The sequence below is a fragment of the Camelina sativa genome, chromosome 20 (assembly GCF_000633955.1).
Source record: "Camelina sativa cultivar DH55 chromosome 20, Cs, whole genome shotgun sequence".
In the NCBI taxonomy this organism is placed as follows: Eukaryota; Viridiplantae; Streptophyta; class Magnoliopsida; order Brassicales; family Brassicaceae; genus Camelina; species Camelina sativa.
This window is the reverse complement of record NC_025704.1, coordinates 4,006,110-4,019,144: the sequence shown is the minus strand read 5'-3', so window position 1 is coordinate 4,019,144 and position 13,035 is coordinate 4,006,110. Positions and strand designations below refer to the sequence as shown.

Below are 13,035 nucleotides of genomic sequence, written 5' to 3'. Positions count from 1 at the left end.
GGTGAGGGATGTGCGATTGATCATGGACAGAAATTCAAGACGATCAAAAGGAGTCGGGTATGAATTTCTTTCAGTTTCTTTTAGCTTAGTGTTGTGTATGTGCACTTGGTATGTAATATTCTGCATATTCAGTTTTCTCTGCAATTTCAAGAACTCGATTCTGTATTCTTAGATGCACTAGCCATGCGATAATGATGAGGATGATGGCAATACCTTGCACACTTGTTTAATCAATTCTGCGTGGTCAAGGTAGATGTCAGAAAACCTGAATCCTATTTCAGTTGTGTTACTTTCCATTGCAAGCACTACCAGGAAGGAAGGAATACATTAGTCTTTACATCTTATTTCACATTCTTTGTGTGATGCTTCATCTTAGTCTCTGGTGTTCCCAGTCCTCTGTATGGGTTATTCGCTGATGGAGGAGCTTGCATATCTAGTCATTGCTGTTTTAGTTTGATTATTGTTTTTTATCATGATGGGCTAACTATTTCTATTACTCTAGGCCTCCAACCCTCCAAATGAGACTCAGCTTGAATCCCCGCACTAAAGTTTTTTGTTTCCAAGTTCTCTTTGCTACTTGCTTTGTAAGTTTTTTTCAGATTTTTTGTCCTACGTGTTCTTGAAGTCAAGTATATCTTCTTTTTTTTTTTGGATCTGCAGGTATATTGAGTTTTATGAGGTGACGTCAGTTCCAATGGCCTTAGCTCTGTCTGAACAAATATTTCTTGGACAACCTGTGATGGTTAAGTCCTCTGAAGCTGAAAAGAATTTGGCGCAAACTAATAGTACTACGGGTGGTACTGGCCCTGCAGATAGGAAACTATATGTTGGAAACCTGCATTTCAACTTGTCAGAGCCGGAGCTTAGACAGGTGACATTTTTTTCTAGACAGTCTTGATGTCTTTCTTGAAAGCCTTTATTACTTATGCACATACCGGCAAGTATTTTTCCCAATATCGTCCATGCTCTGAGTTGTTTCCTTTTCTTTATCAGATTTTTGAGAGGTTTGGTCCTGTTGAGCTTGTTCAGCTACCAGTTGACGCTGAAACTAAGCAGTGCAAAGGTTTTGGCTTTATTCAGGTTAGTAGAACACGCTTTTTTAATTAGTTGGTACCCTTTATCTTCGATATTCCCCACTGATATTAATTTCCCTTCCACAGTTTGCCCAACTTGAACATTCAAAGGCAGCCCAAATTGAGTTGAATGGAAAGCTGGAGATTTCTGGTAGGACAATTAAGGTGAGTTTTGAACTCATTGTGGACAAATGATGAGCTCTTATACTTGCATGGATCGATTGATTGATACTTTATTTGGATAAATTTTATTATAGGTGTCCGCCGTGTCTGATCATATTGGTACACACGATACTGCTCCAAAATCTGCTGATTTTGATGATGATGATGGAGGTGGACTGGTAAGCTACCTTATCCTTGTACTCTTCCTTCTCTTTTAAGGCTTCTAAATGACTCCTTTTTTCAGGCTTTAAATGCACAATCTAGGGCTCTGCTTATGCAGAAACTGGATCGTACAGGTATCGCAGCGAGGTATGTCTCTCTTGTATGCATCTCTTCTGCCTGTTTTGGTGCACAATTTTTTAATTGCATGTATCTCTCTATAACACATGGAATTCGTCCACAGCATTGTGGGCTCTCTCGGAGTGCCAGCATTAAATGGAACAGCTTATAATCAACCAGGCATGATTCCTAGTTTCCCAACGGCAGTGCTTCCAACAGCAGCAAACCCTTCTTTCGTCACTGAGCCTGTTGGTCAGCCAAGTGACTGTCTCCTACTTAAGAACATGTTTGATCCTGCAACCGAGGTTAATTCTTGCTTCTTTTTTTTCCGTTTGAGAGCTGTGAGAAAACAAGTCTCAGCCTTGTATTAGTGGATGGTTGCTGGCTCTTTTCTGCCAGTATTATTAACATGAAAGCACTATTAAATTGTTGCAGACGGACCCGGAGTTTGATCTTGAGATTAGAGAAGACGTTAAGGAAGAATGCTCAAGGTATGGCAGAGTCAGCCATATTTATGTAGACAAGTAAGTAATTCAATCAAAGATTCTTGCATGTTTGGTTCTTGATGTTTATAGATCTGTGACAGTGCTCTGAATCTGTTAAAATGCAGGAACAGTGCGGGTTTTGTGTATCTGCGGTTTGAAACAGTGCAAGGTGCAGTGGCAGCTCAAAACGTGATGCACAGGAGGTGGTTTGCACAAAAGATGATAACTGCAACTTTCATGGTAAAATAGATGATTCATCACATTCTCTGTTTTTTTTTTTTCTTTTTCTCATCTCCGGTTGGACTGAATGATTTATCTATAATTGCAGCCTCGGCATGAATATGAGGCCAAAGCCAAGGACCAAATTGAATGAAGGCATGTCTCCTTTCGTATATTTTCTTGTTCTGACTGGTATAAACCTAAACCGAACTGCGATCTAGGTTCAATCTCTTGTCTAAAATATATTTATATAGATCAAAAGTCTATGGGGACGTTTCCTTTCTTCTTTTTGGTTCTTTGTTGGTTGTNCGGAGTTTGATCTTGAGATTAGAGAAGACGTTAAGGAAGAATGCTCAAGGTATGGCAGAGTCAGCCATATTTATGTAGACAAGTAAGTAATTCAATCAAAGATTCTTGCATGTTTGGTTCTTGATGTTTATAGATCTGTGACAGTGCTCTGAATCTGTTAAAATGCAGGAACAGTGCGGGTTTTGTGTATCTGCGGTTTGAAACAGTGCAAGGTGCAGTGGCAGCTCAAAACGTGATGCACAGGAGGTGGTTTGCACAAAAGATGATAACTGCAACTTTCATGGTAAAATAGATGATTCATCACATTCTCTGTTTTTTTTTTTTTTTCTCATCTGTTTCTCTGGTTGGACTGAATGATGTATCTATACTTGCAGCCTCGAGATGAATATGAAGCCAAAGCCAAGGACTAAATTGAGTGAAGGCATGTCTCCTCTCGTATATTTTCTTGTTCTGACTGGTATAAACTTAAACCGAACTGCGATCCAGCTTCAATCTCTTGTCTTAAATATATATATTATATAGATCAAAAAGTCTTATGGGGACGTTTCCTTTCTTCTTTTTGGTTCTCTGTTGGTTGTAACTTTCCATATTTTGATCTTAGAAATGTTTTCAGTTTTATTTTAAAGTGTTTGCACTTAAAATTCAATTCTACTTTCTTGTGTGTTACATTATAACAATATCGAAGTTTCTCACGAAACAGCAAGCTTGGATTGCAGACTGTTCCTTAGGCCGCTTCAAACCCATCCGGATGATTCCAAGGAAGATAACAATCAACCTGCGACTTCATCCGGAGAATGGTATTAATGTGATTGTCCGTATAGATACCATCATAAATAGTAGTAAAACGCATGCAAAACATCCTTTCGTAACCATGTTTTATAACATCATCACTTACTTTGTAGGCTACACAATCCCCAAATATAGAACTAAGTAATCAGATAAAACCTTGTTGTTTAAACTCCAAATTCCATCCTCCTGCTCCTAGACACAAGCCTCTACGCTTGGTCGGACAATTTACTTTCACATCGAGTATATCTATAGAGGTGCGAGCACCACAGCTAGCCAATTCAAGAAAGCGTTCCTAAGTAACACACAATCACACGTCAACCATATCCTAATTTTTACCATTTCAAATTTCAGTCAATAACAAGTCACATTAATTCTTTTGTCACCATATTCCAATTCCTCCTCCTATGTAGACTACCCTTGTCCCTAGCTTGGGTCAGAAGTGTTACAGACGACGCCCCCATATTCCCGAAATTCAATGTCCATCCATATCCACCGGCTAGTCCCAAAGATATCTTCTGTGAGTTTCCGCCAACCTATAAATTCTAAAAGTTTTCCCAACGAATATCTCCATTCTCAATCATCCGTTCAAAAATCCAAAATTTCATCCCCAAAAAGGTATTACATTACAATAACATGTATTTACTGTAGAAAACATCCTCAACTACATTATAGAATGAGTACTTTCAATTAGAGAAAAACATATGTTAAATCATACATAGATAAGTACAAAGATGTTCGTATGAGTATAATTCTTCTTTTGTTAATAAAACTTAAGAGTGTGAATCGTGAAAGAGAATACCCAATACGCGTAAAAATATATACATGAATAATACTTGCACGCGTTCTAAGATTGTTTTGTTTTTATTTGAAGAAACAAGAAAGCCGTGACTCATAGATCATAATCATTTGATCTTTTTGCTCCCTCGAACCTTATCATCCTCGATCGATCGTATAGCATCATCAAGTCATAAAATAATGTAAACTATGATTAAAACCCAAGTGTGTTTCTTCCTTTCTCAAAATGATAAAAAAATATTTTATGCTTAGAACTAATTACAAAATACTTAAATATCTCTAAATATTCATGAAACCATAGTACTGTATTTTTTATAAAAAAAAACTTAAACTGCAAACCTAACGAGAGTTGTTTGATCATCTAATCACGACCCTGATAGGTCTCGTGGCCATGTAAATGCTCTCAATCGTCCTATACTTCTTCCTCTTCTTCGATGACATTACTCTCAAAATCATCGTTTCCTTCTTGCATTGATCATCATCTTCATCATCATGAATATCATCTACGCCGAAGATGTCCTCGATCGTCTTCTTCTTGTTCTTCTTGATGATATTGAGATTACTGATCTCTTCGTCGCTCAAATGCATCAACTGTTGCGCAGCCTCCATCTCTGTCTCCGTTACCATCTCTTGTCTTCTCCTCCGTTTGTTACTCTCAATCTTTGATTTGATCTTCTCCATCATGAAAATTATGGTGTTTGAATTTGTCGTATTATTCTAAAATTTTTGTTTATAAGTAAGTTTCTTCGAGGATTACGTAATGTTGAGAAGGGTTTTTGAAGGGCATGAGAAACTGCGACGTTGGTGCTGCGAAATCTCTTATCTATCTCATCTTTTCAACTATATTTTGCAAACTCGTCCCTATATTTTTATTATTTTGTTGAACCCTTCCACACTTTCGTAAATTACATTTTCCACCATCAAATAGCTTATGATTTAGGTTTTAAATTTAACTATGGGTATTCATGTAAGAATTACAAAGAAATAAATATGTATAGCTGTATTATATATACATTCAGTTTATTTTCCTAATAGTTTTGTTTGTTAGAACACTAACTAATTAATCATGAATTTTATCCTTAGTACCAATTCAAAACGGTCAAATAAGATAATAATACTTATAGTGAGAAAGAAATCGAATTTTAGTATTTCAAAATCCTAGAACAAATAAATCTTATAACTAGACATGAATCTTATAAATCTTTTGTTTGGGCTTTGCGGTGCATGATTGGTCATGACTACCGAGATGTGGCTTTTTATACAGATTGCTCAGACTTGGTGAAGATAATATATTCTCTTCAACACTGGCCGGCCTTCAAGATCTACCTCGACGATATCAAAATGGACAGAGAGGAGATTTCTTCTTTCTTTTTATCTTTAATTTCAAGAAATGCTAATGTAAGTGCAGATTCTTTGGCACGCCAAGCGCGTGTATCTCTGCATCATGTTTTGTTTGTTAACGATTTTTCTTCCTAATGGCTCTCATGAGCTGATCTTTTTATTATAAAAAAAAAAATCTTATAACTAATGGACCACAAATACAATAAATTGATTGAGTAATCCTTATTTACTGAGGGGTTTAAGATGTAATATGAATAAACTATCTGGCATGACTATTAATATAGGCAAAAATGTTGGGGTCAAAAAGCAAAGAGACGGCACAGCTATCAGGTACACTGTGTTGTACTGGGCTATCAAAGATCAACGCAGATCTACACCGTCAGATGATGAAAATATATCAGCTACTTTAATTTCACTCTGTTGACCTGAATCCTACGATTATGATTTCTTCTTTTATGTAAAAAGCTTTTAAACTAAAATTAAGGAATATCCAAAGAACAGACCCCTTCCATTGGTGTGGTCTCCACCTATTTTGACTTATTATTTAGTTATTACTTCCCCATTGGTCACAAAACGCGTATCTTTTCACACTTTTGGTACTAAAGCCTCCTTTTTTATTTGCTTCTCTTCTCACGAAATGTTTATACAGTTATCTAACTAAATTAGTTTTCTTTTTTTTTTCCAAAGGAAATAGTACAACTTTAAAAGCCATCTCTTGTTTTGGCTGTTTTCTAGAAAATAAAGCCATCTGTCGTTTCTTTTTCTTTAGAAAATTCTTGTATTCAACGTCAAGAGAATAAAATTTTATTTGGTTTAAATTTTAAAGGGTAACACATTGTATAGTGTATTATACCTTACATGTTCTTTAAATTCCGATATGCTCTATCAGGTCAGGTCTGTCCGACCATAACTCAGTTGAAAATTTTAACAAAATAACAGCAGTTCACTTAACTGAATGTTTAAATAGAAGATAATTTACTAAAAAAAGGTATGATTTTATGTATCGGACTAAATTTATAAAATAGTTAGTACTCTCAGTCAATGACTTTTGTTCATATAGAGAGAGTTAGAATGATTCTACACATGTTATATCTTAACTACAATGAATGATCCTTTTGGTTTGGTTCGTGTTGACTTTTTGACTGTTTCTTGATCCGACTCCGAGGTCTCTCTTCCTCAGCGTGAGAAAATAATTACTAGACAAGAAGATCCACAGAGACTGAATCTCACAATTATAAAACATCTTTTACTTAAAAAACATTTATAGATGAAGCACTCTTTTTAATCTAGAATTTGCAGAAGATTGATCAAAATGTTTCAATGAAAGAATTAATAATAATATAGATGAAACAATCTTTTCTGTTTTTTTACTTCACCCCAAAAAAATATAAGACAGCAACACCTTCTTCTATATCTACAACAAATACAATACAACACCCTTCTTCCAAAAATATAACATTATATATCTAAATCCCTTTTCTTCTTGTGTTCATCAAATCTAACAGGGTCTTTTGTTCCCTCAATTAATAGTAAAAAAGAACAGTAACCAAAACAAATGTGTGAGTGCCACTTTCCCTCTTTACTTTACCTCTGTGGAAAATCGTTTTTATATGTTATCATCAATCAAAGACAGTCCAACCCACATATCTCAAGGATAGGACCGCCTTTGGCCACAAACGGGTTCACTCGGACCCAAAGAAGCGTAAGGATAGAGGCTAGAAGGATCGACCACACAAGAATGATAGTAGGCATCCTGTTTTGTTTCCCAAGCAGACCTTTTAGGAAAGGATATAGATGGAGGATGACCCAAAAGGCAAAGAACAATCTTCCGAATAGAGGTCCCCACGAGTCATATCCGTTACTGATCGCATCAGAGATTCCCACAATGACTCCAATCACGTTTATGATTAGTAGTGTTGTCGGAGGTATCAAGAGTGAGGTCCATTTGAAAATGTAAAGGTCAGAGAATTCTCCATCATCAGCTGCTTTAGATGTGACTGTGAAGTTTGTGTCGACACCAGCTAAAACCTTGAGGAGACCTTGGAAGAGAGCAAAGAGATGAGCTGAAACACCTCCAATTACCCAAAACTGTTCGTTTCTCCACCAATCATCGATTCCAACTTTACCCCATTGCATCTCGAGAATGCCCGTTACAGCAATCGACCCGAATAGTGCCATGAAGAGGATACTTGCATAGTTACTAATCTGCAACAGAAACAAGAGCAAAGAAAACCTTTAACATAGAATAAAAGATTGATACTTTAAGAGAGCTAAAGATGAAAATAAAGGTACATACTTTAGAGAGCTTAAAGATGGGTTTGTTATTTTACCTCAGGGACAATGAATTTTCCGGTGAGAAGACATATAGCAGGAAGAGAACAGTAAACAAGGAGTGGAATAGAGGTCCATGGATAAACCACAGAGTTGATGTAAGACAATCTCTCAAGCCATTTCAAACCACCTCCATAACCATACCAAATAGGGCAATGTCTGCTCAAGAATATCTCAACAGACCCAAGAGCCCACCGAAGAACTTGATGAAGACGGTCAGAAAGATTGATAGGTGCTGATCCTTTAAATGCAGGTATCTTGGGTGTACAGTAAACCGATCTCCAGCCATGAGAATGCATCTTGAAACCCGTGAGGATATCCTCAGTGACAGAACCGTAGATCCACCCAATCTTGAATGAATTTCACAAACACCATGAAAGATATCAAAAACCTTATTGCAACATGAAAGACAAAGTGCTATAAAGTGTTTTGAAGAGCGCTACATTACCTCTTTTCCCCATTCGGTTTTATCTTCGTACCCACAACTAATGACTTGGATGGCTTCTCTAAGCAGAGAAGCTGGACTCGCGTTGCTAGCAAGCCCACCATTCTCTTTAGCAGCAGAGGCAACAAAAACAGGTGATTGTCCAAACTTCTTCTCTAACTTCAATTGCGCCGCCTCTGGTGATTTCACCTCATTATTAGTGCCTGAAAAAAAAGAAACAAACAAAAACCAGTTCAGAAATGAACTGAAGCTAACTGTTGAAACCAAATAATACAGCAGGTTTCTTCTATTTTACCTTTGGAACCCTCTTCGATATTTTCCAGCGCATGTATCTGCTTTGAGGCTTCCCTGTTCTTCTTTTTCTTATCAGTTGTCTTTGTCTTACGATTCTTTCTTAGACCACAACAAAACAAACACCATTTAGGCCAGCAATTGCAAGTCATACGTGGAGACTTCTTCTTTTTTGGCGCATCATATCCATAAAGTGCCTGTCTCCTAAAAACACACCCGGTTCCAACGTATATAGGTCCTTGTAATCCATCCAAACCTTTCATATTTATCTGTTTCAAGAGTTACAAGATCAAAAGCTTATTAAGTAAGAGCGGATGTATAACTCAACTACTCAAGAGAAGGATGCAGTGATAGAGAATTGTGTACTTACATCGAAGAATACAACATTACGATTAGAGTATCTGTCGCTTTTATCAATCCCATCGAATCTTTGAGGGAACTGAACATAGCAAATTTTCTTTCCCGACTGAGGATCCATCATAAAACACATTGCTTCTCTAAGAGCCTTGCTATTATTGATGTAGTGATCACAATCAACATTTAGAAGATAAGGAGCATTTGATAGTACTCCCGAGACTCGTATCTTCAATTAAATACGGCAACATGAAAAGGAAAGACTCTGAAAGTTAGCTAGAGACCATCATGTAGCGCTCTTTAAAACACTTTTTAAAGAGTTAAGCATTATTAGTTACCAGGGAATTCATGGCTCCAGCCTTCTTATGATGGTCAAATCCGGGTCTCTTCTCACGAGATACATAAACAAGGCGAGGCAACTCGTTGTTTTCTACATCACGAACTCCGTTATTTCCAAGGAAGACCTTATTCCAGGAAAAGGCAATAAAATAAACTAGTAAGTTTGGGAGTATATACACACACAGAACATATAATAGAAAGAAACAGTTAACGCCTTACCTGGATCATGCCAGGATGATCTCGCACGTTATTACCAGGCCAAGGAGTACCGTCTTGCATAGTCCAACCTTCTTCAGGAACTTTCTGTGCAGTTGCAACTAAAGCATTGATCTTGACCTTGAATTCTTCATAATCTCTCTGCAACCAGGAAGAAAAAGGAAACTCTCTTCAATAGAGCCCCAAAGTTTTCTCAGGAATTATATATATAAAGGTGCAAGCAAGAATGAACAAACCTTCATGGCTCGTCGTTCCCTAACAAATGCAGGATGAACTTTATTCTTCAAATAATCCATCTTGTGGCAAAAGTACCATTCAGGGGCACGTGGCTCGATAGTGTACTTCTTACAGAACGGAACCCATTTCCTAGCGAACTCCGCAGTTTCTGAAAGTGCTTCAAAAGTAAGCATAGCAGCACCATCATCAGACACATAACAAGCAACCCTGTCTACCGGATAATCAACCGCAAGAATAGACAGAACGGTGTTTGCTGTAATAAGCGGAGGCTCTTTCAAAGGATCCACCGTACTGACGAAAACATCCACAGCAGCTAGTTCTGATGGTTTCCCTTCTTTCTCGTACCTCAACGAGAGCCGGTCCAAGTATGTCTCCCTTTCTATAGGATACCATTTAGGGAACTGATCAAGAACCCATGAAACCGCAAACCATATCTCGCATATCACTGATATTAGCCACAGGGCGTAAGCATCATTGACGGGGTGAAGAATACGGTAATGGAAAAAGAGACCGAGAATCACAAGACGGAGCACTATTAGCATCCTGTACGGGTTTATTTTGCTCGACTTTATTGGTACTTTCCTAGACAGAGGCTGCCTTCCCTCATCCATCCTAACACATCAAGAAACAAAACCATGCTCATAAATACCAAAGCAAAGTAATGAAACATGACACAAGACAGTGTTGTTACGATATATTTTGTCTGTCTTACATGGGAATCTCAGCGTCATCTCCATCGCCAATACTAGAATCTCCATCATGTTTAACAACCTGAAATTTCTCATTCTGCTTTCGCTTCCACTCCTCCATTCTATCCTTCCACGCAACACTTCCATATCCATAAACCGCAAGGTCTTTCTGAGGTACCATTGGTCTTGGATGTGCTGTGACAGAGCAAACCAGTAGCTTAGTAACCACAAACAAAAACAAAGAGGAAACCAAATATGTTACTTCAGAAAAGAAAACTTACCAGCGGGGTCAGCAATATGCGGTTGATGATATCTATTGACATGACCAGGTGATGGAGAAACAATAAGAGCATGACTTTCAGATGAAATCTCAACGTCCTACCAAAAACAATCATAACAAACAACCAAATGAGCCAAGAAATAGAATTTAAGAGGCAATACAATAAGTGGAGAAAATATGAACCAACCTCTTCTCCATAAGTTAACAAAGGGATGTGTGAGCCAGGTGGAGCAGAGGCCAAATCAAACTCCGAGTTACGGAGAGAGAAAGTATCAGTTTCAAGGCCACTCCTATAATCAAACTCAAAATCAAGATCATCCATTCCATCATCTTCCTCATCTCCTACAACCCTTGGACTTCCTGAAAAAAAAACAATTACAGAACCTTTGTGAGAAACAAACACACACCTTTTCTTCTAATCTCTCCCATCCGTAAGTATAAGCTTTAAAAAAACCAATTGAAAGAAATTAAAAAGTGATCAACCTTTGATACGCTTGTAACGAGTTTTGCACTGAGGACAAGATTGGTTGCCTTCTCGTCTCTCGTACTCATAACAAGGTCTACAGACAGGGAAAGCACATTCATTACAAGCCACAAAAGACTCTCCATCAACCCCCAACTCAATCTCATCTCCACAGATTTGACATGTTTGCCCACTTAGTTCTTCCACTGATCGTATCTGTATATTAAAAAAATAACAGCAAATTAGGAAACAAACATAGATTTGGATCTCGAACAGTGAATATTCACAATTCAAAGTTTTGTTCTTTAAAGCAAAGTGAATAGATTTGGGGCATTACACAAACTTGAACTCAGAATTCAATCCCCACCGACACAAATTTTCACTGTACATGTTGATTAAAAAGTACTAGGTAAGAATTTTGGAATCTTAAACCCTAATTGAATTTTATAAAACGGGTGAAATGTGAAAACCCCAGATCCAGAAGAAGGAAAAAGGCAAAACCTTTACACAGAACAATGGGGTTTTAAACAAATCAAAAAGCAGAGAAAAGAAAGGAGAAAGCTTTTTGAATGAAATTGTGGGTAGAGTGTAACTTACTCTGGCACTCTCGTCGGCATTAATCAAGACGAACTCATTCCGGTTATGAGAACCAGCGATGAGCCGACCACCAGTATTCATATTGAGCCGACAAAAACAGTTACAGACAGAGAGAGAATTCAACTAAACCCAAAAGACGGGACAAGAGAGAGATCCAGTCGTTACAACTCCCATCAAAACATGCAATAATAACCCCAAAACCAGCTTTTGCCTTTTCAGAACGAAGTTGTGGAGTGAGGAAACTTCTCAAGTTTTGTTTTTTTTTTTTTCTCCAATAGAAGGAAGCAATGGAAGAAACTTGAGTGAAAGAAAGAGAGAATCTCCAAATGTACGCAGACACAGAAGTTCACAATAAATAAAGAGAAAGAGAAATCAAGAGATAGTGAAAGGTGAGCTGCTGATAATTAAAGAGAGAGGGGGCAAATGTAGTAGAAGAAGAAGAAGAAGACGCGTAATGAAGAAGACGAAGAGAGAGAGATACAGAGACGGAAGCTTTAGAGATTAAAATTGAAGTATAAAAACTTACCCAAAAACCCAAAAGTAATAAGAGAAGAAAAAAATGTTTAAAAAGTGTGGGACCCTGTAAAAGTGTGTCGCTTGGCTCTCTCTCTCTGTCCTCCACCATTCCTATTTGTCCTCTTTTAACAGTTGGGTATGTATTTCTCATAAAATCAAAATTAATACTACTACAAACTACAAAGAACGTAGTATTATTAAGTAAAAGCATACTAATTACTATATAAAATGACTTTAAAATTGACGTAAGAAAACAAAAAATGAATAATTTTGTTGACTCATTGAGTCTTTATTCATCGGAAAAAGACGAAAGAAAATTAAAAATTGGGTAAACATTGGATCACCACCACCCCTCTCTCTCTCTCTCTTTACATTTATTTCCCTGTGTTGTTGTTGTTTGTTCTTCTGTCTTCTTTTTTATGATTAATTTGATTCTTCTGTCTTCTGTTTCATGACTAATTTTACAAGCCCTTAAACATGGCCAATATATATAAATTCACGTACAAAAATTTAAGCTTAGAGGGATGTTTGTTGACTACATTGGGTTTTTACTTCTAACTGTGTTTTTCAAAAAAAAATTAATGTACTTTACTACTATATACCTAAGTTATAATGAGTACTTCAGGGTGTATCTTTCTTTGCTTCATGAGTTCATTCCCTTTACCCTCTTGCATACATAATTAAATTTATAATTCTTCTATTCACTAACTCTTGCCTAGATAGATATAAGGAATTAAATTTGGCTTCACCCACCATTTTATGTCCCATTTGTTTTTTCTCCTGTTTGCTTATCTAATTTAATGTACTGTTGACCCCCCCCCCCCC

The 13,035-nt window shown here is 37.1% G+C and overlaps 3 protein-coding genes across 4 annotated transcripts in view; 1 reads left to right on the top strand and 2 right to left on the bottom strand.

Annotated features, from left to right (window-relative positions):
* LOC104769180 (RNA-binding protein 39) overlaps window positions 1–3,173 on the top strand; it is a 6,116-nt gene extending 2,943 nt beyond the window's left edge. Inside the window, exons 7-13 of one of the 2 annotated variants that reach the window (XM_019242356.1) lie at window positions 1,161–1,238; window positions 1,331–1,414; window positions 1,480–1,544; window positions 1,639–1,819; window positions 1,950–2,038; window positions 2,125–2,239; window positions 2,902–3,173. In XM_019242356.1, the coding sequence (XP_019097901.1) occupies window positions 1,161–1,238; window positions 1,331–1,414; window positions 1,480–1,544; window positions 1,639–1,819; window positions 1,950–2,038; window positions 2,125–2,239; window positions 2,902–2,937 (648 nt within the window). In that variant the 3' untranslated portion in view covers window positions 2,938–3,173. Of the gene's footprint in view, window positions 1–1,160; window positions 1,239–1,330; window positions 1,415–1,479; window positions 1,545–1,638; window positions 1,820–1,949; window positions 2,039–2,124; window positions 2,240–2,327; window positions 2,507–2,901 lie in introns of those variants that run through there. The other variant, XM_010493330.1, reaches the window with a different exon arrangement.
* On the bottom strand, window positions 4,057–4,908 carry LOC104769179. Its single transcript, XM_010493329.2, has one exon. It carries the CDS (start codon window positions 4,793–4,795, stop codon window positions 4,469–4,471), a length of 327 nt encoding a protein of 108 aa, XP_010491631.1. The 5' UTR covers window positions 4,796–4,908; the 3' UTR covers window positions 4,057–4,468.
* LOC104769178 (cellulose synthase A catalytic subunit 5 [UDP-forming]) lies at window positions 6,794–12,197 on the bottom strand. Its single transcript, XM_010493328.2, has 13 exons — window positions 11,695–12,197; window positions 11,118–11,313; window positions 10,822–10,994; window positions 10,636–10,732; window positions 10,378–10,549; window positions 9,665–10,277; window positions 9,432–9,569; window positions 9,212–9,337; window positions 8,890–9,102; window positions 8,524–8,788; window positions 8,232–8,431; window positions 7,783–8,133; window positions 6,794–7,657 (listed from the first exon to the last, which is right to left on the bottom strand). The coding sequence occupies exons 1-13, from the start codon at window positions 11,773–11,775 to the stop codon at window positions 7,076–7,078; spliced, it is 3,207 nt and encodes a 1,068-aa protein (XP_010491630.1). The 5' UTR covers window positions 11,776–12,197; the 3' UTR covers window positions 6,794–7,075.